The sequence below is a fragment of the Etheostoma spectabile genome, chromosome 1, assembly GCF_008692095.1.
Source record: "Etheostoma spectabile isolate EspeVRDwgs_2016 chromosome 1, UIUC_Espe_1.0, whole genome shotgun sequence".
NCBI lineage: Eukaryota > Metazoa > Chordata > Actinopteri > Perciformes > Percidae > Etheostoma > Etheostoma spectabile.
In genome coordinates this window covers 20,950,182-20,971,102 of record NC_045733.1, presented here as the reverse complement: position 1 = coordinate 20,971,102, position 20,921 = coordinate 20,950,182, and the positions used below count along the sequence as shown (strand labels likewise).

At 42.4% G+C, this 20,921-nt stretch overlaps 1 protein-coding gene across 1 annotated transcript in view; it reads right to left on the bottom strand.

The window, feature by feature from the left end:
- Window positions 1-20,921, bottom strand: part of phkb (phosphorylase kinase, beta) — a 114,980-nt gene that overhangs the window by 21,656 nt on the left and 72,403 nt on the right. The window contains 4 exon segments of the mRNA XM_032520275.1: window positions 608-712; window positions 1,495-1,578; window positions 9,707-9,800; window positions 11,411-11,466. Of these exon segments, the coding sequence (XP_032376166.1) occupies window positions 608-712; window positions 1,495-1,578; window positions 9,707-9,800; window positions 11,411-11,466 (339 nt within the window).

Below are 20,921 nucleotides of genomic sequence, written 5' to 3'. Positions count from 1 at the left end.
TGCATATACTGTACATTAAAGTGATCTGACAACAGGAAAATGTTGCGGGCATCAGGAACAACTATGGTACGCAATTTAGACCTCGGGTTATTCAGAACGTCAGCAGTGAAGTTGTTTTTAGACCTCTGCATATATTTACAGTAAACGTCATCAACAATGGAAGCTGTTGAGTTATTAGAGATAAAGTAGGCAACCTCATAATCATAAAGCGGGCTGCTGGGCCAGCATTTTCAGGGACTATTCATTTCTGACTAACCACATACCATTACTTATTACACATTACTGTTACTTTTTAATGAATGTAATGAAGGTACACATGGTAAACACGGGACAGAAGGCAAAACTGTCACAATGTGAGGTACAGTACAATATGTGGTCTAATTCAGGTCGTAAGCTGCTGGCTAAGAGCTCCGATTTCTGGTACCAGGTAGACTATGACTCTGGTATGTGGCCTTTCTGTGAGGACACGCAAAATGAGTATACAAATGTCAGGCTGAATCACACAAACTCAATATATCTCAGTTATTTGAGTTCTTCGAGTACATAGTATGTGGGTTGCTACGGAGTCGTGGCAACAGTAAGCTCTGTAAGTGTGACCCTGGCTTACCTTAATATCATCAATCAGCAGCATGACATCTTGGGACAAGTAAAAGTCACTTAGATCAAACACTATTGGGTAGCACACCACCGTCTTGCCCAGGATACGATAAATCTGGAGGGACACGGACACACACATACACGCACTATTGCATTAGAAGACGGATGGCTCACAAGTAGCCACGTATACATTATTCTGGGCAGCCTATAAAACAAGCCATCAATCCTAAGATAGAGGGGACCCACAGACTTCACAACCACACACACACACACACAACCACACACACAACACCACACACACACACACACCCACACCACGCATACAGTATAATTCACACAACTGTATAAAGCCCCCTTCCACACATACAGATTGTCACAGGGGCACACACAACAACACACACACCACACACACACAGTCACAGTAATGATGATAACGCCCTCTGGCAGTCTGCCATCTTCCACATAAATGTCCCATTATAATAATGTCTTAGGAATGCATTGGAAGCCATGATTCATTTGTTAGGCAATGTCTTTGTTTGAGAAAGCTGCTATGGCTCAACTTATTTGGTGACCTTCATTTGGGAGAAACTGCAAACAACACACACACATACACACACAATATGCATACACACAGACACATACGCATAGACTGCCTGACAGCAGCTTAGCGTATTCAAATGCATTAAGAATAAGTAATATCTCTTCAGCATTCACTGATGCATTCTGTATGTCTGACGAAGAGAAAAACTCTTGGAACTAAATATTTTCCATCTCTATGTTCAGTTTTTAAGCTGTACTTGACTCCTTGGAGCTCAGGGCAATGTATGCAGATCAGCTGTGTTTGTCCATGTAGCAATAAGTACATGTGTGTACTGGTGTGTTTGCAAAACAATATACCTTGCATGTGCCAATGCAGCCCACTGGCCTCTCTGGACGCCCACTCAACCCCAGCTTCTTATTTATGGCAAGGAAACGATATGCCTGCAGAAATACACACACATATTCACAGAAAGACATGAACCAAAACCTTGTCAGTAATGAAAACATTTAGATAGCAAACTATTTTGCTGCTACCCTTTGTGATTTCATAGAAAACTGAAAACTACATCTTGATCCGTACACTTCCCTGTGAGAGTAAAAATATCATGTTTGATTGGAAATGTCATGCAACACAGTGCGCCAGTCCATATCGTAATAATAGTGCGAGTCCGTCATCTGGTCTGTTCCACTGAGACATGTTCCGTTGTTGCAACTCATAAGCTGAAATTACTACCATATGGCAGAACCACCTACTGAACAGTTAGGAGACATGGTAATAATAAAAGGTCCCCTTGCTGCCATCAGCACACCCATGGGCAACGGCGCTGATGACACTGTTGTCCTGAGATGCAGAGGACCACAAGAAGAGACCCTGAGACCTAGCTGATCCCTCGGCATGCTGTTTGATTCTTTCCATGTGAGCCACGTAGCCCCTTACGCACTGCTACAAATGCCAAATCCATTGTAAAAATGAGCTTGTGGTAACTAATCCTTTACTGGGCCCAAACCCCTTTCCTTACTGTTACCTGTTTTACCTGTTACCATTCTACCATGGCTCATATGCAGTTTACAGTACATTAATAGTGGCAGATATACCATTCACCTTTTTTTCTTTTTGGTAAATAAATAGGACTTCAATTTCACACACAGGTAAACAAAAGAAGGGTTTTTTAATTCTAGCTGACGGTTATTGATTTTGTCGGCCAACTCAAGGAGTGGGTTGAAAATGCCATCGTCAGCTGACTTAAATAAGAGAGGCATGAAGCAATAATAATGTTCTTGTATTGCAGTGTGTAGCTAGTTAGCGCTAGTATTATAGCACAGAGTTATAAATAACTGGTTTACCGCCTTGTGGCGGGTAAAGACTCATAATATATGTAGTAAAGACTTGGATTCAATTTAATAAAATGTATGTGTGTATGTATGTTTAACACACACCTTTAACCGGGCGATCTATACAATCATCACAGTTTCAAGGTGGGCACCCAGAGTTAGTGACACCGATGTGTCAGTCCCGACCATTCTTTCCAAATCTGTCTCTTCGATGGGTTCAAATATTTACCAGCTGAGTATGTCGGCTGTGGATTGGTCTACTGTATATGATCTTGTTTCTCAAGACAAATAAAACAGAATTTAAAATTGGTGAAATATCTAAAACTTCTCAGATGGATGTTTATGCCTTGGGTACAGCACCAGACAATCCACTCTACAAAGTGCTCCAATCTTACTTTCACCACTAGGGTCCTTTATTTTGAGCCTGGGAGTAGGTGGTTTCGACCTGGTCACATCTGCCTACACATTATAATTCCATCACCTCCGGCTGTAAAGCAGAAGTACTGTAGTTTGATCAAGTCAGAAGTTATGTCTCAGGACTCAGGCTTAAGGTGACAACACTGAGTCAAAGCAGCTCTCAAGTCTAAAGCAACTTTACGAGCAGAAATGTGTTGACATCAGCAGAGGCTAGGACATAACTTGACATTACTGCTCAACCCCAACGAGATGGGCTCGGAGTGGCTGAGGTCAAGTTTCACACTTAATTAATGGAAGGAAATTCTGCAGGGTCAGTCAAGCCGGAAAAAGTCATTCCCCGACAGGTTCAATTTAGATGCGTAGGTCTGATTCAGCCCAAACCCTGACACTAGCTCTTATCAACAATGCTGTTTTAATTGAAGTTGTTTGCACTAAATGCGGCACTGAAAATACCGGTGCAGATATAAAGAGCAAATAGAAATCCTTGACTTTTTTTTGCAGTTGCTGCAGTAATTATGCAGTTGTTTCACCAAAGGGCTCCTCAGTTGTCAAAACAAAGCAGAGGAAAAGGTCATGGCCTACTCCCTCGGCCATCTCTGAAAAGCATTAAGAGATGGCAGCAAGGAGGACACATGAGCTCCAGCCTATCACTTTCCAGAGCATTTCTATGGTGCTTCAGATAAAAAGCTTCTTACCGCTGTGCTGCCTGCTGTCAAATGCACTGATTCAAAGATGCAAAGAGAAAGAAGATGGACATTGATTTCCTGGCTCTGCCTGCTCGAAGCACAGTGGTATGGCACACTCAACACAAGTTACAGCGTGCGTGGGTGTGTGCGTGCGATCATGCGTGAGCTGAAGGGTTCGCACTGTTGTGTACGTGTGTGAATTACATTTGCGATGTGTCTGGCTGAGTGCGAAACCAGAGTACTTATTGCCTTTGTGGCAGCCTATGAACTCTAAATTTAAATACCTCCCAATCTGTCCCATCATGAAACAGCATCGGTACACCCACACACTCAAGTGGCACTGCAGGAAATCTGCCCATCAAGCCCTCCATGCCGCATTCTTCCATCTCAAACCAGCTGTAATTCACTACGTCAACCAAAAGGTGTTGCTGTGCTACTCCAGTGTACTTCCTCACAGTTTGGGAACACAAAAGGAGGAAGCAGAGCTTGGACCAATTAAAAGATATTACACTAATAGAGTACAGACTAAAAGTAACGTCTGTATATAAAAGAAAGAGAAATGTTAATTGAGGATTAAGTGGCATTGCAAATCACTGCCCTAACAGGCAAGGATGAGACCTGGAGGAGAAAAAGCAATGGGAGGTTGGAGGAACCTCTGCATCCAACACTTCCTGTGTGCAGAATACCAATGAAGACCGACGAACACGCAGTCAGCCTATCAAAGCATCCTTTCATTCCCCCTATTCACATTTCCACTGACCGCAGCACAAACAGAAAGCCTGGCAGGTGGGAGGGATAATAAAAGCCTGTATCTGAAAGCTGTATTTCATACTTCTGCAGTGCATGTGTGACAAAGTACTATTTACTGACAATGTCAAACTTTTAATTCAAACTTAAATGCTCAGACGGCAGCAGGTTCCAGTGCGTTTATATCGCTGCGTGGTTGGTGCCCTTAATAGTGCAAATGTAACGGTTGATGTCACACAATGCACATTACAGATTTCCCTTTAAAGCAGATGCTGTCATCTAGAAGGACTTAGTGTGCAGGTAGGGGGTTCAGCAGGTTGCCACACAGCTTCAAATGATACAAACGTGCCTGGGTTGCCCCATCTAATGTCTTTATATTTTATATTATTTATATGTGCATTTGTTCACATTTCTCTTAAAATACTATTCACATCCTCAAATGTACTTTGAACAACAATGATTGTTGTTGTTTGCTATAATTATTCTTCCCGTGAAGCAATTCATTACTAGAGTGACTACTACGCAAGGACTGGGGGGTCAAAATCAGAGTCGTCCTCCTGTGAAAAATGCATTCTAAACTACAAGCGAAGCTAATGGCCTTTGCATTTGCAGACGCTGATAGTCAAATCAAAGTGGTTATCTTGCAAAGTTAGAATCGTTTTAGGACAATATTCCTTCGGACAGCAATTCGTAGCTGAGCTGTGGTGGAGGAATGACGACGCAAAAAAGGAATTGTTTACTGACATGACTGTCACTGGAAAGTAAGAGACCCACCTGATTTGACTTAGGCTACAGCCACAGTACTACGTTTTTGTTTTCAAACACATCCCTTTGCTAGATTTACACCTCACGTCCACACTACTTCAGCGTTTCCGAGCCCCTACGACAGAGACATTTGGACGCTATTGACCTCGTTTTAGTTTGAAATCGCCGGGGTTGCTTTGTAGTCTGAACGGGCAGAAACGGAGACCTTTAAAAAATGCTGACACAGAAACCCAGGTCCCCTTCCTGATTGGGTATTATCAGTCCGACGTCCCCCCCTATTAGGTGATCCTTTTACCGGAAGAAAGCAAAAGACATCAGCCTTGACTACAGGGGGTTAATTCAACATGGATACCAAGTTATAGTTGTTCCTGATTTTGTTGCCTTTTTTCATCTTGTATAAATTACAAGGGAAACTAATTTAAAGGCATAGTACTGCAAATAGATTTCAGCCGCTATGTCATGTCCATCAATAATGATACATTTTATAGTTGTAGAAGTTTCTGAGTCATCAATCAATTTAGTAGTAGACTCAGTAGTAGTAGCATGTTCGTTCTACCCCGGACACACACACCAGCCCTTGAAGTAGTGGTGGGCGGATCGATCCAAATATCGATAATAATGATACCAACGTTGGGATTGATATGGATCAATACCAGTTTAATGAGATGGATATTTAGTTTAACTTTCTCTCCAGTGAGTACCTCTGTGGTTTCATCAAAGAAACCCGGCTGGCTGTGTCTGAGTCAGTGGCACTCCTGTCACTCCCCCCCCCCCCCCCCCCCTCCAAGAGGAAGAAAAGCGCTGTGGCAGAGAAGAAGAGAGCGCTGTGTGGCTATAGTTTCACGGCATAAATGAAACAACGGCCAGCTGTATAATTTGTAGAAGGAAAAAAAAAAAAAAAAAAAAAAAAGCCCGTGAGATACAGCAGTAACATGACAAATTTGCACAAGCATATAAAAATTCTGTCCTGGGTTTTATCTTATTGATAATCCAAAGGAAAAATCACAAAACCACTTAAAAGGTCAAGAAAATGAATTCAGATTTAGCAATTTGATGACGAATCTTCCTTAATTATTAAAAAGTATCGATATAGTATCGGCCCTGTATTTACTTGGTATCGGATCGATACCAAATGTTGCAGCATCACACACCCCTACCTTGCATGGCCAGTGATGGTGAATGGTCTGCGTTTGTGTTTATAGGCATGTTAGTATGGATGAAGAGCTATTGCTATTTAGCAAGAGTAGTAAAATGTAAAAATGATAAAGCGTTCATAAGGACGGAGATTGTTACGTTTTAAACTGTGGCGATAGCATCCTTCCCCTGCTAAAGCCACATATTGGCTGGACTTGTATTTTTTTAATGCAAAAAGGACTGCATACATTGTCCCCCCATATTTGTATTCACATTAAGAAGGCATCACAGCCAGTATGGAGAGGAAAAATAATTTCACCAGCCAATACACTCTTTAGATATAAAGGTACTCCAGTATTTGTCAAGCTGGGCCTTCCGTTATTTCTGTCTATGATGACTGTTAGTTATGATATCTACGCGTCTGATAGACAGATACGGTTTGGAAAATGACAAAAATGATATCAAAACACAGAAAATAGTCCCAGGAAATCCCTGAGGCTATGGGTGAGAACTGCAGAACACAGTACATCGACTTCCTGTTCAACTTGTGTACGCGTACTGGTTTGTTCACTTAAACTTGCTCACGTGCTGGAGAAGTAGTAGTAAAAGCGAGAAGATGGTTGGTGTCTCCGAGTTTACGAATTGCAAAACTTAGAAACAAGGTAAACACGGCGGTTTTCATCAGAAACTCTGCCACTGTACAACTAGGAAAGACTGAAGTTGTAGCTAATCGCGCTGTGATGATGGGACTACTTTCTGTGTTTACTTTGTGTAGAGATTTTTGAGGTGTGGTAGTCTTGTACTCCCCCACATATTCCTAATATCTGAGTTATTATAACCAATAGTAACAACTGGCAAACATATTAGAAGAAGACCCGGGTGGTAAAATGTTGGAAATTCCCTTTAATATCTTTTAAGACCTGCAGTGTCTTTTTAGGACCTTATTTGGATGACTACAGCTGTTGCTTGTAACACCATAATGTGTGAAAGTCTTCAACAAACTAAAACGCCGTCCACGTTGACAACCAGATAAGGGACTGGGAGAGAAACGGCTAAAAGGAAGGCTATTTTTGGGCACCGCAGTGAGTTGCAAGGGGATAAGCTTTAGGGTGTACAGGTGGGAATAACACGTCGCAAAATGTAATTGCCACTTTCCCATTGTCAAGCAGCTGTTGTCAACACAATCAAAAGGCTGTGAGGGACGAGGTGAGGCGAGGTGAACGAATGCAGCCCGCAGCACTGGAGATGGCAATGACTTCCGAGATAAACATATTCTGTCGAGGAAGAAGCGTCTTTCTGGGCTTGGCTTTTGGATTTTTAATATTCAGCACAGCAGCCGCTGTGACTCACAATTGCATATCCATCGGAGAGGCTGAGCAGCACAGAGAGGCAGAGGGAAGAGGAGGAAAAAGGTAACAGGTATGACAGTTCAAAGGCAGATGATGGACCTGGAGGGGAGAGTTGTTTGGTGTAACAGACATAACTGGAGCGGGGCACGATGTAGCACCTAGAGGGGAAATGGGGTTAGAGAAGCGGATGTGACGAATATAGCATTAGAAGGGGCAGAAAGTAGAAAAGGCCTGGAGGAAAGAACACAGCCCGGAGAGATGACATGATAGGAGAAATTGTTTGTTTATCGAAGGTGGCGTGGACAACAGACGCGACGTAACAGACATGACAGATGAGAGACAGACGCTGGGGAGGACACCGGGGTTTGAGTGACGGATTTGACAGAGGAGAGACAGACCATGGGGAGAAAGTAGACTTCAAACACCACACATGCAGATGAGGGACAGTATCTAGAGGAGGGAGCCGGGTTTGAGTGACGGATGTGATGGGGAGTGGAACCGAAGTTGGAAGGAAGGGAGTGGGTGGTGCCACAGATATGACAGAACAAATGGTGTAAACTGCCGTGGATAAAAGAAACTGATTAGACAGGGTGGAAATAGCAGCTAGTGTTAAACTCATGAAATGATCAATAGACGGGGAGTTCCTGACACTGAGTACCTTTTTTTGTTAATAACCAAGTGGCCAAACAGATGTCCAGTAGTCTGTCATCTCATTGAAATGTTTACACCCACAAAAGATGGGCAGTACTTCCATCCAAGGGAAGTCAATCCGCATATCAATCTGCACCGGGCAAGGCAGCAGATCGACTGCAGCGCTGTAAGATGACTTGATATTAAGAGGGAAAGGGGTAGTGGGAGGTAGTTGGTTGGGGTGGTGGATGGGTCAAATAACACAGGACTACTAACCCTAACCCCCCTAACCCTAATCCTAACCCCCCTAACCCTAAATGATGCCAAGAGCCTCGACCAAGCGCGTTAATATGACGCTAAAGGAGACTTTCTCCAAGTATTCCAATGCAGGAGTGAAACAGTTGTTAAGGTATTGATGGAAGTGATTCCAAATAGGGTTGGGCAATATATTGCTGTTGTATCAATATCGCGATATGAGACTAGATATTGTCTTAGATTTTGGATATATCGTAATATGGTAATATGGTACGTGTTGTCTTTAACTGGTTTTATAGGCTGAATTACAATAATGTGATGCCATTTTCTGAACTTACCAGACTGTTCTAGCTGTTCTATTATTTACCTTTATCCACTAAGTCGTTCAATCATTTCTGGAGAATATTTATCAAAAGTCTCATTGTGTAAATAACATTTTGTCTAATAGTCAACCATACAATATCGTTGCAATATCAACACTGGTTGATGTTCTATATATGGCCCAGCCCTAATTCCAAATCAACCATTCTGAATACTTTAAGTCTTTCATCTCTTACAGAGCTGTCTAACGTACCCTTCCAAAGACCATATTTGGAAAGTCACTCAGCTCTATGCGTCTGCAATTTGCTGGAGTGACACAGTGACAGCTCCGCCATTATGCTGATGAATCAATATGAGCAATCACTGTTCGACTTATCAATCACTTCAACCAATCTTACTGTGATTGATGGGACACTCAGGAGGACAATCTTAAGAGCAGGAAGTCATGCACTGAGGAGCAGATGGACTGACAGAGCTAGAACTGCTGCGATATTGAGCTAACTGCTGAAATGTAATCTGGGTAACTGTGAGATTGATTTGTGTAGCTGCGGTGGTGGTGGAGTTGCATCAATCATCTTTTTATAGTTCCTCCCCTCAAATTTCCATCCAATCGTTCACAGTAAACAGGAATGACTAGGACTTTCCTCTTTCCAGTTAATAATGGGCCAATACACCGAGCACAAAAGCACAGCAGCTAATCATGCACGGCAACATCTCTGCAATCAGTGAGGTTTCAACTGACCCGGAACCTCACCCCCAAAAACCCCAAAATGGGCTGACAAAGTCTGATTGCGGGCTACATGATTGCAGCGTGACTTTAGGTTGTGTTTCTCCATTAGTTTAATGTGTTTTAACTTTGTGATGCTTATGGCTGTGCATATTTTCCGGCCCCCCCTGCGGTATCTAAGGGGTACACAAGCGTGCATGTGTTACCTTGACCAGCTCCTTCTGAGGCCAGATCTGGATGGGCTCCACCTGCTGGGGCGTCTGGGTCTGAATGCCATAGGTGTTCAAAAACACCTGAAGTCTACACACACACGCACACACACGCACACACACACACACACACACACACACACAAAGGGATAATGGATTAGTGTACATGCGTCATGAAGGGGAAAAGAGAAACTGTGTATGTGTGTAAATGTTGCCTTGATGCTGAATGCTGCTATGAATGTGTACTAAGCGCAGATAACAAGCTGATGGTCACACAGACAAACACACACACAGATAAACACACACACAAACACAATTAGAAACGTACATGTAGTTGTTGGCCAATTTTAGCACCTGTCCTGATAAATGCCTTTCCTACATGGGATCAAATATCCCTACCCTCAAACCAGCTGTAAATTACACACACAACAAACATTCATTTCATTGTTATTATAAATTTCTTACAAAAAAGCAGGAATTACTGCATCTAATTATCCCCTTAAACTAAACTAAACTACAGCAGCCGTTGACCTTTAAATCTGTCGATACAGATTCACCCTATGTAAATCTGCAGCTTTATGTCAGCCTGTTAGTCTTTGAAGCTAAAGCTGTGTCAGTAGAAGGTCGATACATCTGTTGGTACTGGGTTTTTTCCCAATAAAACACATAAATTTAGTCTATTGTAAATCTGTATCTATTACAAAGCTTTGGCTGTTTTTGAAGCGGAGTGCATATTGGAGAGCATATGTGGACTTCAGTGAGAAAGATGATGCACGAGTCCTGCTATCTAGATGCCTGCCTCATTTTCAAAGTATTACATGGGCTCGCCCCTCCACCACTGGGTGACTTTATACAGCAGAAGAAGAGCAGTGGCAGGGCAACTAGAACTTAGACGTAGTAAGTTTGGCCAAACAGTCTTCTCAGTACGGGCCCCAGACTATTGGAAGGGCCTTCCTGTTGAACCCAGAGAAAGGAGCAGCTGTCTGGCATTTACAGTCTCACTCCAGAGAAGGGTTAACACAATCACACCTGCACTCATCTACAGCTGCTTTACCTCAGCCTAGGTAATTTATTTTATTTGTCCCTTTCTCTTTTCTCTTCTTTGTCTATCTTAATTGCTTTCTATCTTTCTTGTATTCTGTTTATAATGTAATATGATTATGTGTTGACCGGCCAATGAAAATCAGCTTTTTTGCTAACTCTGGCACATTTACATTTTGAGTGTAAACAACTAAAATGTTAATTGATGTGCATTGTCCCTTTTTAATAATAATAATAATAATAATAATAATATAATATAATAATAATATAATAATAATAGGAACTGTCCAGCAGCAGTAGGTGAAGCTTAACAAGGTTAACAAGACTCACAGAGTGGTTGGACCTTGTTTGACACACACACACACCCCACACACACACACACACACACCACACACACACCCACACACACACACACACACACACACACACACACACACACAGCGCGCTCTTACACAATTATCCAAGCGTGCAAACACACACAATCCCCACGTGCACAATGAGGACAGTGACGGATGATCAGATGATCATGGCAGAAGTCAGAGGTGAGCTCCAGCTTTATGAGCTCACCAAAAATACAGCACTGAAAGAGCTGGCCTGCAACACATTAAGAGACACACACACAAATATATAAATATATAAACTTGCAAACACACACATTACCTCTGGCTCTCTGCGACCAGGGCCACATGAATCACAACATCATTGTCTATGGGACCCTGTGAAAGAGACAGAACACAGAGATTACTATGTCGACCACATCAGGGAGAGAGTGTGTGTGTGTGTGTGTGTGTGTGTGTGTGTGTGTGTTTGTTTGTTTGTTTTCTTTCTTGAGAACGTTCCTCCTTTGGCAACACTGTAAATGTTCACTGGAACTGATGCAAACCTGTTGAATCTGCACGGATGGATTCAAAACATTAAGCGCCAAGTGTCGTTCTATTATTTCTCACCGAGCCTGAACACATCACATAGCTTTGTTCGGATTTTGTTTACTAGGATTGTCATGTTATATGTTAACTTAATGTGCTTTCCTTGGCAATGCTGTACATCTAACACCCATTGGAATAAAGTAAACCGTAAAAGAACTGAATTGATTTGTGTGTTTGTGAGAAAGAGCTAGAGAGAGAAAGCGAGAGAGGGATAAAGGGAGAGAGAGGAAGAGACTGTGGGTATATCCAGATTCAACTCACTCCCTCATAAATTGACAGTCTGTGTTATTGCTACCTCCTCTCTCACCCAATTTAAATGAAAGTAAAACTCTGAATAACCAACAAAGGTTGATGAGAGACGCGGGAGCGCTCGGCTCGGAGGGAAGGAGCTGGGAAGGAAGGGGGAGGGAGATGTAAAAGGAAAGGAAGAGCAGAGAGGGAGAGAAACATGAGGCTGCTACACTGACTTTGGCGCCCACAGTGAGACGAGTTGAAATAGAGAAGCAGAATACAGACAAAAAAAGAGGTAGAGAAGCGTGACATGTGTGATTGATAAAAAAGGCAAATAGCACAAAAACTACTTTAAGAATATTTTGATAACCATTGTAAGCCGTTTATTAAGTAGAAATCCTGGGCATTGGCTGCTTTTCTCATTTTAATTTCAGCCTAAGACTTAATAACCCACGGGAGAAGGGACCATGACTAAAGGTCAGACAGAGTCAGAAATCAGAATAAATCACTGGGCTATGGTAAATCGTGGTGGTATTGGCATTCATTTTGGCATGCTATAGACTAAATGATTACAAGAATAATAAATAATGAAGTACCCATAAGTTGCTGCTTAGTCTATATCAATGATGTTGCTCCAGTGTTGCTGGAAATTGTTTTTGGCTGAATGTCCGTCACCTTCCGCTGTCTTTGTGTCTCTCCGTCCCGCGCTTAAGGTCCCCCATGTCAACTGGGCTTGGTTTAAAGAAATGCCAATAAACCAGAGCGTTCACCCATCCCAGTGCCGTGTGGACTAGTCCGACCCTCTGCTGCCCTGTAAGCCATCATTAGATTCCCACAGTTTATGAGTCATTAGATTTGATCTCAGCAATTTAAATTTCCCACTTCACTATTACATGAATTTAAAATTAAAAGTAATTTGTCGCACAAAATTACTTTTTTCTGGCTGACTGACAGGTTTCTGTTAAAATCATGGGAACAACACTCACAAACATACAGAATACAGCTGATGGTATTCTAGATTTTTCATATTGTTAGCAAACCCCAAGAAAATTGATATTATGATTGATGAATTGATACTATAAATAAAATTGAATTGAATTGAAAAGACAAAACACTAAATAAACTGACTGGTCCTACTATCATGTACTGTCTTTGTATCCAAAGCTTGATATATCTTATTCCTCTGTGCCATAGAACTCAATTTTCATCCAAAAACTACTAAAAACACATCAGTGAGCACTGGGTTGTTACACCGTGTGATATGATCCTTAATTACTATAAATACTATCACTGTAGCTTATTTTGAGTCAATCCCAAACACACCATCCTAGTGCACCAAATGTGTATTCATCAGCAGCTGAAAATAGTCCCTGACAAACACTATTTGTTCATTTTTGAGCAATGTTTTCCTAAAACTACTAAACTAATGTTTTTGTGACCTACATTTTTTGAGATTGACATCTTTAGGAGGAACACATGGGCCACAGACAAGGTAGGGAATGGAAAGTATTACGTTAACTAATGTGTTGTTCTTGTAATATCAGTGATAATGGAACTAAAGCAATACGAACACATTGCTTTTCATTGCTTTCATAACTGTGGCCCATCAGGGAGCCCATCAAGGAAACACTTTATAGCACTAAAACAACATACAGGCACAATTGGCCAGAATGGAGCAACACATTACTCGTGTGGCCTGCAGCGTGAACGCAGGGTGTGAAACAACATGAGTGAAAGGGAGAACAAGCAGTCGTTTCAGAGGTGTTTTCTGCGGTAATCTCAGAACTTTCGAGCTGGTGGACAATCAGGAAAAATACAGACAACGCAGTTGTTTGTCTTGTATTGAAGCACCTGAATACATCACACAGAATGAATCACATGCAAATGAAGCAAATGTTTCAAAAACGAACCTTGGAAAGAGACAACCTGCATTTTTAGATTTCTCTTACAACAGCCGCTTTTGTATTTTTGGAACCAAAAGAAACTGTCCCCATTATCTTCAGCAAAGAAAGACACTTTTCTTTACATTAATTCAAATGTGTGTCATATTACTACTACTCTAATTATTATTATAAAACCTATCATGCGTTTTAACAAGTCTGCATGTTTTTATTTCGCTTTTGCTTTTTCCTGTCCGAGAGTTGTGCGTTGTTTTATTCACGCGCATGTAAATGTGAACCTGTGCATGTCCTTTGGTGCCTTTCATCTTCTCGATCTTTATTTGTAGAAGTACCTTTTATATGTGTAATTTATATCTGTGTGTGTGTGTGTGTGTGTGTGTGTGTGTGTGTGTGTGTGTGTGTGTGTGTGTGTGTGTGTGTGCAAGCGAATTGTATGCAGAGAGGATCATCTTTATTGTGTAGAGTGACGGTCTATTCAGGGCCATTTATGAAGCCGGCAGCAGCTTGTGACTCACTGGAGCAGTGGCCTTTCATCTTGTTTTCATTGTGGGAGACGCACACACCACACACACACACACACACACTAATACACACATGCATAGACACAACACTTTTGCACATGATGGCACACAAGCACTGACACCGGCATGCCAAGATCCTCAGATTCATAGTCAGTGACACACAAAAAGGCATGCTTGTGGATACATGCAGACACACGCACACATGCACAACCCGGGAGCCATTTTGTTTGGTTGAGCTGGTTTGAGCCAACAACCTTGCTATCATCAATCAGAGAGTGGAAAGCGACCAGAGAGAAGGGGATGGCTGAGAAGAAAAAGCCCACGGTTGAACACAAATCCCTCCCGATGAATGGGGGGAGCAATGGCTTCTAAGATGCAACTCTCTCATTAAGGCTGGTCTCTGAGCAAACAAAGGACACATTTGGCGAAGGAGAAGCTATGGAAATGCATAATGGAGACACAGGAGAACTCCCTCTCACTATTGCTCTCTGCTCCGTGCACCGCAGTCGAACCTCAGCGACAGGCGAAAGCAGAGAGGAAAATGAGATGAAATGTTTCTTTAAACTACCCTTTTTAAAAAGGCAGCCCAAAAAACATCATGAAACGCTGCAGAGTCTGAGAGGAAAGCAGGAAATTAAAGATGTGTTGTTCCGCCATAGGGGCTCTGCTGCAGACTGCTGAAAAGGTAGATAACTTATCACACTGGCCCAGTGTACCTGACGCTGCGGCCACTGGTCTGATGTCAGCACAGCACAGGCCACACCTAACAGTTTAGAAAGCTCTGTAGCACTCCATGGAATTGGATTTCAGACTAATTAATAGAAAGAGGAAAACAAGCTGGTAGAGCAAATGAGCTGCCATTGAACAAAGGTAATTAAAGTTCTGAAACTTTAATAACTGTAAGCATTGTAATCACCGTACAAAAGGAGATGGACTGGCTGAGATGGACTGGTAATGGAGACGATGAACAGTAGAGAAGATTTGATGAAAAAAAACAGATCTTTCATGGCTCTTAGATAATATCCATGTGAGTAAAATGTGTTTTGTTGCTTGGAAAAACGTACTATCTGGCTCTTACTGTGCTGTCTCCACCTACACGCTAAGCTTCTCTGGTGGGATTCAACTGGAAATTGTAGTAGAAGGAAACAAGGCGTGCTTAGGGAAGATGAGTAAGCCACAGAAATGGATTGCATCACTTCAACATGAAATAACTCCTGGGATGAACTCAACATTACAGATGATATCTTACAGTGTACCGTATGTAGCCAAGAGGGGACCTGGCTGTTGGGCAATCAGTGGGCTTGGCAACAGGAGGACAGCATATCACCGATCTGACTGAGGAGGTTTATTTTACTCTGGCAACATGTAAATGTGCTGTACATAAGACCATAAAAGAATTCCACTTCCAGGATTGGTCTGCCGGATGTCCCTCTTTTTAGCCGGATGTCCATCCCCTTCCTCTGTCTTTTTGAAAGGGGAGGTAACCGATCTGGAATTTTGCTCCTTATGAGGTCATAAGAGGCAAGATTCTCCTTTCATTTTCTCAAAGGCAGAGCAGGATACCCAGGGCTCGGTTTACACCTATCACCATTTCTAGCCACTTGGGGACCATAAGCAGGCTGGGGGAATTCATATTAATGTTCATGCCATGGGACCTCTAACCTCTGGTGGATTTCTGAGGACTATGGTTACCTGGTCCTCAGGTCTCTGCAGGGTAAATCCAGACAGCTAGCCAGACTATCTGTCCAATCTGAGGACTATGCTTACCTGGTCCTCAGATCTCTGCAGGGTAAATCCAGACAGCTAGCTAGACTATCTGTCCAATCTGAGGACTATGGTTACCTGGTCCTCAGATCTCTGCAGGGTAAATCCAGACAGCTAGCTAGACTATCTGTCCAATCTGAGGACTATGCTTACCTGGTCCTCAGATCTCTGCAGGGTAAATCCAGACAGCTAGCTAGACTATCTGTCCAATCTGAGGACTATGGTTACTTGGTCCTCAGATCTCTGCAGGGTAAATCCAGACAGCTAGCTAGACTATCTGTCCAATCTGAGGACTATGGTTACCTGGTCCTCAGATCTCTGCAGGGTAAATCCAGACAGCTAGCTAGACTATCTGTCCAATCTGAGGACAATGGTTACCTGGTCCTCAGATCTCTGCAGGGTAAATCCAGACAGCTAGCTAGACTATCTGTCCAATCTGAGGACTATGGTTACCTGGTCCTCAGATCTCTGCAGGGTAAATCCAGACAGCTAGCTAGACTATCTGTCCAATCTGAGGACTATGGTTACCTGGTCCTCAGATCTCTGCAGGGTAAATCCAGACAGCTAGCTAGACTATCTGTCCAATCTGAGGACTATGGTTACCTGGTCCTCAGATCTCTGCAGGGTAAATCCAGACAGCTAGCCAGACTATCTGTCCAATCTGAGGACTATGGTTACCTGGTCCTCAGATCTCTGCAGGGTAAATCCAGACAGCTAGCTAGACTATCTGTCCAATCTGAGTTTTCTGTTGACGACTAAAACTACTTTTGAATGTACATATATTTCATGTTAAGTTTATGGGGCGGACCCAAACACAACTCCAAATTAATTGTAGAGTTGCTCCATACCTGCTGATGTTCAAACAAGCCATGTCTTGCTAACAAGTTTACTATATCAACTTATCCCAAAAGTGGCCAAAGAAATCTGTTCATGTAAGAGTAAGCATATAATTAATGAATTTACATTGAGGTTTTGAATTTCCATTACTTTGTCAAGTCTTGTTTTATGGACCAGAAGGACCTGATGCTCTCTAAGTCATAGTCCAGTATGTTTCAGCTTTCAAATTTGACTGCTCTTCTGAACTATACTTGAAAATACACGGCACCAAATATTTAAGAGAACTCCAGCTCACCAGCCCAGAATATTGAATATGTAAACACTGTACACAGGGCATGGGCAGGTTGCCACCAAGCACAACGTGTGCAGAACGTGTGCAGAACGTGTGTATAACGTGTGTAGAACGTGTGTAGAACGTGTGCTCGGTTAGCCTGAGGATTAGGAGTGAAGTAGAAAAAAAGATCGTACAATCAGTGCAGCAAGCCTGTACAACTGCACCAATCATTTATTAAATTATTGAATACCACTGAGTTTTTTTCCCTTAACGTTTCTTTGGGACTTAATATGGAAATAAAATTCATTTATTCATGAATTAAGCAAACAAAGCTAAAGCAATCCAATGAAGTATTTAATATTAACCTGAGAGAAGGAGGAGTGTTTATTAAAAAAAGCATGCGGTTCAGGCCATCAGTGAAGAAGGATGTGCGTATAGCAGGAACTTGCAGGTGACTGATGTGCCAAGAGCTTTAAATATGGAAATGAAAACAATAGAAACCCAGCGAGAAAGATTTTAATTTAAAGTTCACTGGTTCCTTCTGGTCCCATAAGGAGCATCCTGCAGAGTTTGGTCCGGTCCAATTCGAGGCAAGTTTATTTTTAAATCGTTTTACCATCAGCATAAAGTATATTATAGGATTTAATTTAGAAAGGGGCTTAAGCAGCACTCAGTCACAACGCAAAACGATACACTGGGACACAAGTAGGAGTCTGTGCCAAAAGGCCTTTAGAAAAGCTTTGTGCAGCCAACACAAGGACTTTCTCTACACCTGGAAAACAACAACTCAGCACTCCTGCTGTCTCAGCTCTATGCTGAGTAAGGCTTGTCTGGGCCAGTTTAAAAAATGTTTATTCTTAGATGAGGAAGCTGTTGCTATTTCATCTTTTTTTATCATAATAAAGAATCAATGAAAAAATGGAAACTACACAGTAAAGAGCCATTAGTTTGGCCAAAGCCTCCTCCTTCAAATGATTTCACATTCATACATATCCACCTGTTCACCTTCCAACCACAGTCTGCCAGGGTGAGGCCTATAGGATGGTAGGTACAGGGATATTTTGCTATTAATACTGCTATTTTGAAATTTTTAAATGCAGCTCTGTGTCATGGCAGTGTGGACAGGGTGTGCGGGTGAACGGTGTGTGGAGTCCCTCTGTGGTGCTTCGCATCGAGTCTCTGCAGACCCCCCACTGCTCTGATCCGCTGGGAACGTCCCTGTTAGTGGTGGGGTTGCATAGTCTGTCCACCGGAGGACGCTCTACACCGTCCCTGTTAGTGATGGCGTTGCATAGTCTGTCCACCAGAGGACGCTCTACAACGTCCCTGTTAGTGTTGGTGTTGCATAGTCTGTCCACCAGAGGACGCTCTACAACGTCCCTGTTAGTGGTGGTGTGCATAGTCTGTCCACCAGAGGACGCTCTACAACGTCCCTGTTAGTGTTGGTGTTGCATAGTCTGTCCACCAGAGGTCGCTCTACAACGTCCCTGTTAGTGATGGCGTTGCATAGTCTGTCCACAGAGGACACTCTCAACGTCCCTGTTAGTGATGGCGTGGCATAGTCTGTCCACCAAAAGGACGCTCTACAACGTCCCTGTTAGTGATGGCGTTGCATAGTTTGTCCACCAGAAGACGCTCTACAACGTCCCTGTTAGTGATGGTGTTGCATAGTCTGTCCACCAGAGGACGCTCTACAACGTCCCGTGTTCAGTGATGGCGTTGCTTAGTCTGTCCACCAGAGGACACTCTACAACGTCCCTGTTAGTGATGGCGTTTCATAGTCTGTCCACCAGAGGACGCTCTACAACGTCCCTGTTGTCGTCCCTGTCCCTGCTGATTATGAATTTTGTTAATGTGTTTTTGTTCAAAGGACTTTAAGTTTCATTTATTAAGTTTGTATGTTTATACATTTTATTCATCAGAACTTTTATATAATATATTTTGATGTTCTGTTCTATTATCATATTATTTTAGTGAGAACTCATAAATAACTAACGTTGGGGAAATCTGTTTATGTTTTGTTAAGCATTTCTTTTCTTTTTTTTTATAAATATACATAGACCAATATATTGGCATATCAGATTTTTAAATAACCAAATATTTGCATGGGTCTTAAAAACCCTTTATCGGTCTGGCTCTAGTCCAGAGTCTAGCAGTTCCAGTGCTCTGAGTGCTTTGAATTAGCGGGTTTACTTTGCATGGATTCTGATTATGCCATCGGTCTATTTCCCTGCACCTGAACCTTTTGAGCTGTGTTCCCATTTGTTTTGTCTCAGTCTAATAACACTGTCTGTTTCCAGTGTGTGTAAATGTGTGTATCCATCTCAGACACTTCTCTGTGACAGGAAGAACACACACTACTGTCTACCCGCGCCTGCACGAACAAACACTCAGAATGACTAATGAAAGAGGCGCATTAATAAACAGAGTTGGCACACATCTGTCACGAAAACCAAACATATTAAAGAAATAACTCCTTGACTTCATCTCTGCGCGAGCACAGGGACGCACACTCCTGGAAAGAAAGATCTGTTATTCAACCGCAATCAATTTCATGACAGCTGTTACCTTTGCTGCTCTAGTTAACACCCAGGAAGGGCTTGTATTTTACAGTCAATGTATAAGCTTCTCTAAAAAGGCTTCAGACTCAATGATCTCTGCAAATGAGATTATGAAATGATACATTACATGAAAAAGTTGCAGACTACCACCAGGGAATGGATTCCAGAGGACTTTGAACCACACAGACACGGAGGTGGATGAGGGAAATGAAGGAGGTGTTGTGATGGACAAATTGAGACACGCTGTTGACAAGTGGCGGCTGCAGGAGGGCCCGGCTGGGGGTCTGCTGGGGGCCTGTCCCCTCAGAGACACGGCTGCACCAAGTCTGACGAAGTGAAGAGCCATTTGCCAGAGACCGCTGTGAGGCCCCGCAGAACAGAAAATGAATTCCAGCTCCGCTTCATTTGACTTTTCCCTCCAAAATTAAAAGCACTGAGTTGTGACACGAGATGAGATGCGTCTGAGATCTCTCGCTCTTTTTCTTTCCTTGCTCCTTTTACTTTTTTACTTTCTATCCTATCCTCCCCTTGTTTTTCTTCCTTCTTTCTGTTCTTATTTCCTCTTCTTTTATTTCTGCTGTTACTTCTTTCCTTTCTATCCTATAATGCCCCTTATCTTTCTTCATTTTATTACTCATTCCTGTTCTTTTTCTTTCCTCTTCTTTTATTTCTCCTTTTACTTCTTTCCTTTATTCTTCTTGTCTCTCCCCTCCCTTCCCTCCTTCCTTCTATCCTACAATATTTTTCTTTATTTTCCTTCCTTACTGTGTTCATTCCTTCCTCTTGTCTTTCTATTCTTCGATCCTACCTTCTTTTCTTCTGTCTTTCCTTTTATTTCTTATTTGCTTTCTTACTTATTTCTTCCTTTCTCCCCTTTTTATTTTCTTTATTCCTTCCTTCAATCTCTCTGTCTTTCCATCCATCCCTTTTCCTTTTTTACCTTCCATCTTTCTGTCCTCCTGTCACTATTTTTCTTCTTTCTTTGCTTCCTTGTTCCAGCCCTTCCTTTCTTTGTTTCTCTCCATTCTTCATCCCCTCCTTTCCTTCCCTATGTCTCTTTCTCTGTCTTGTACTCCCTCTCTCTCTGCCCCCGCCTGTCTCCATTCCTCTCACTCTCGGTCCCTCCGTCACTCGAGTGTCTCCCAGGTCAGGCGTA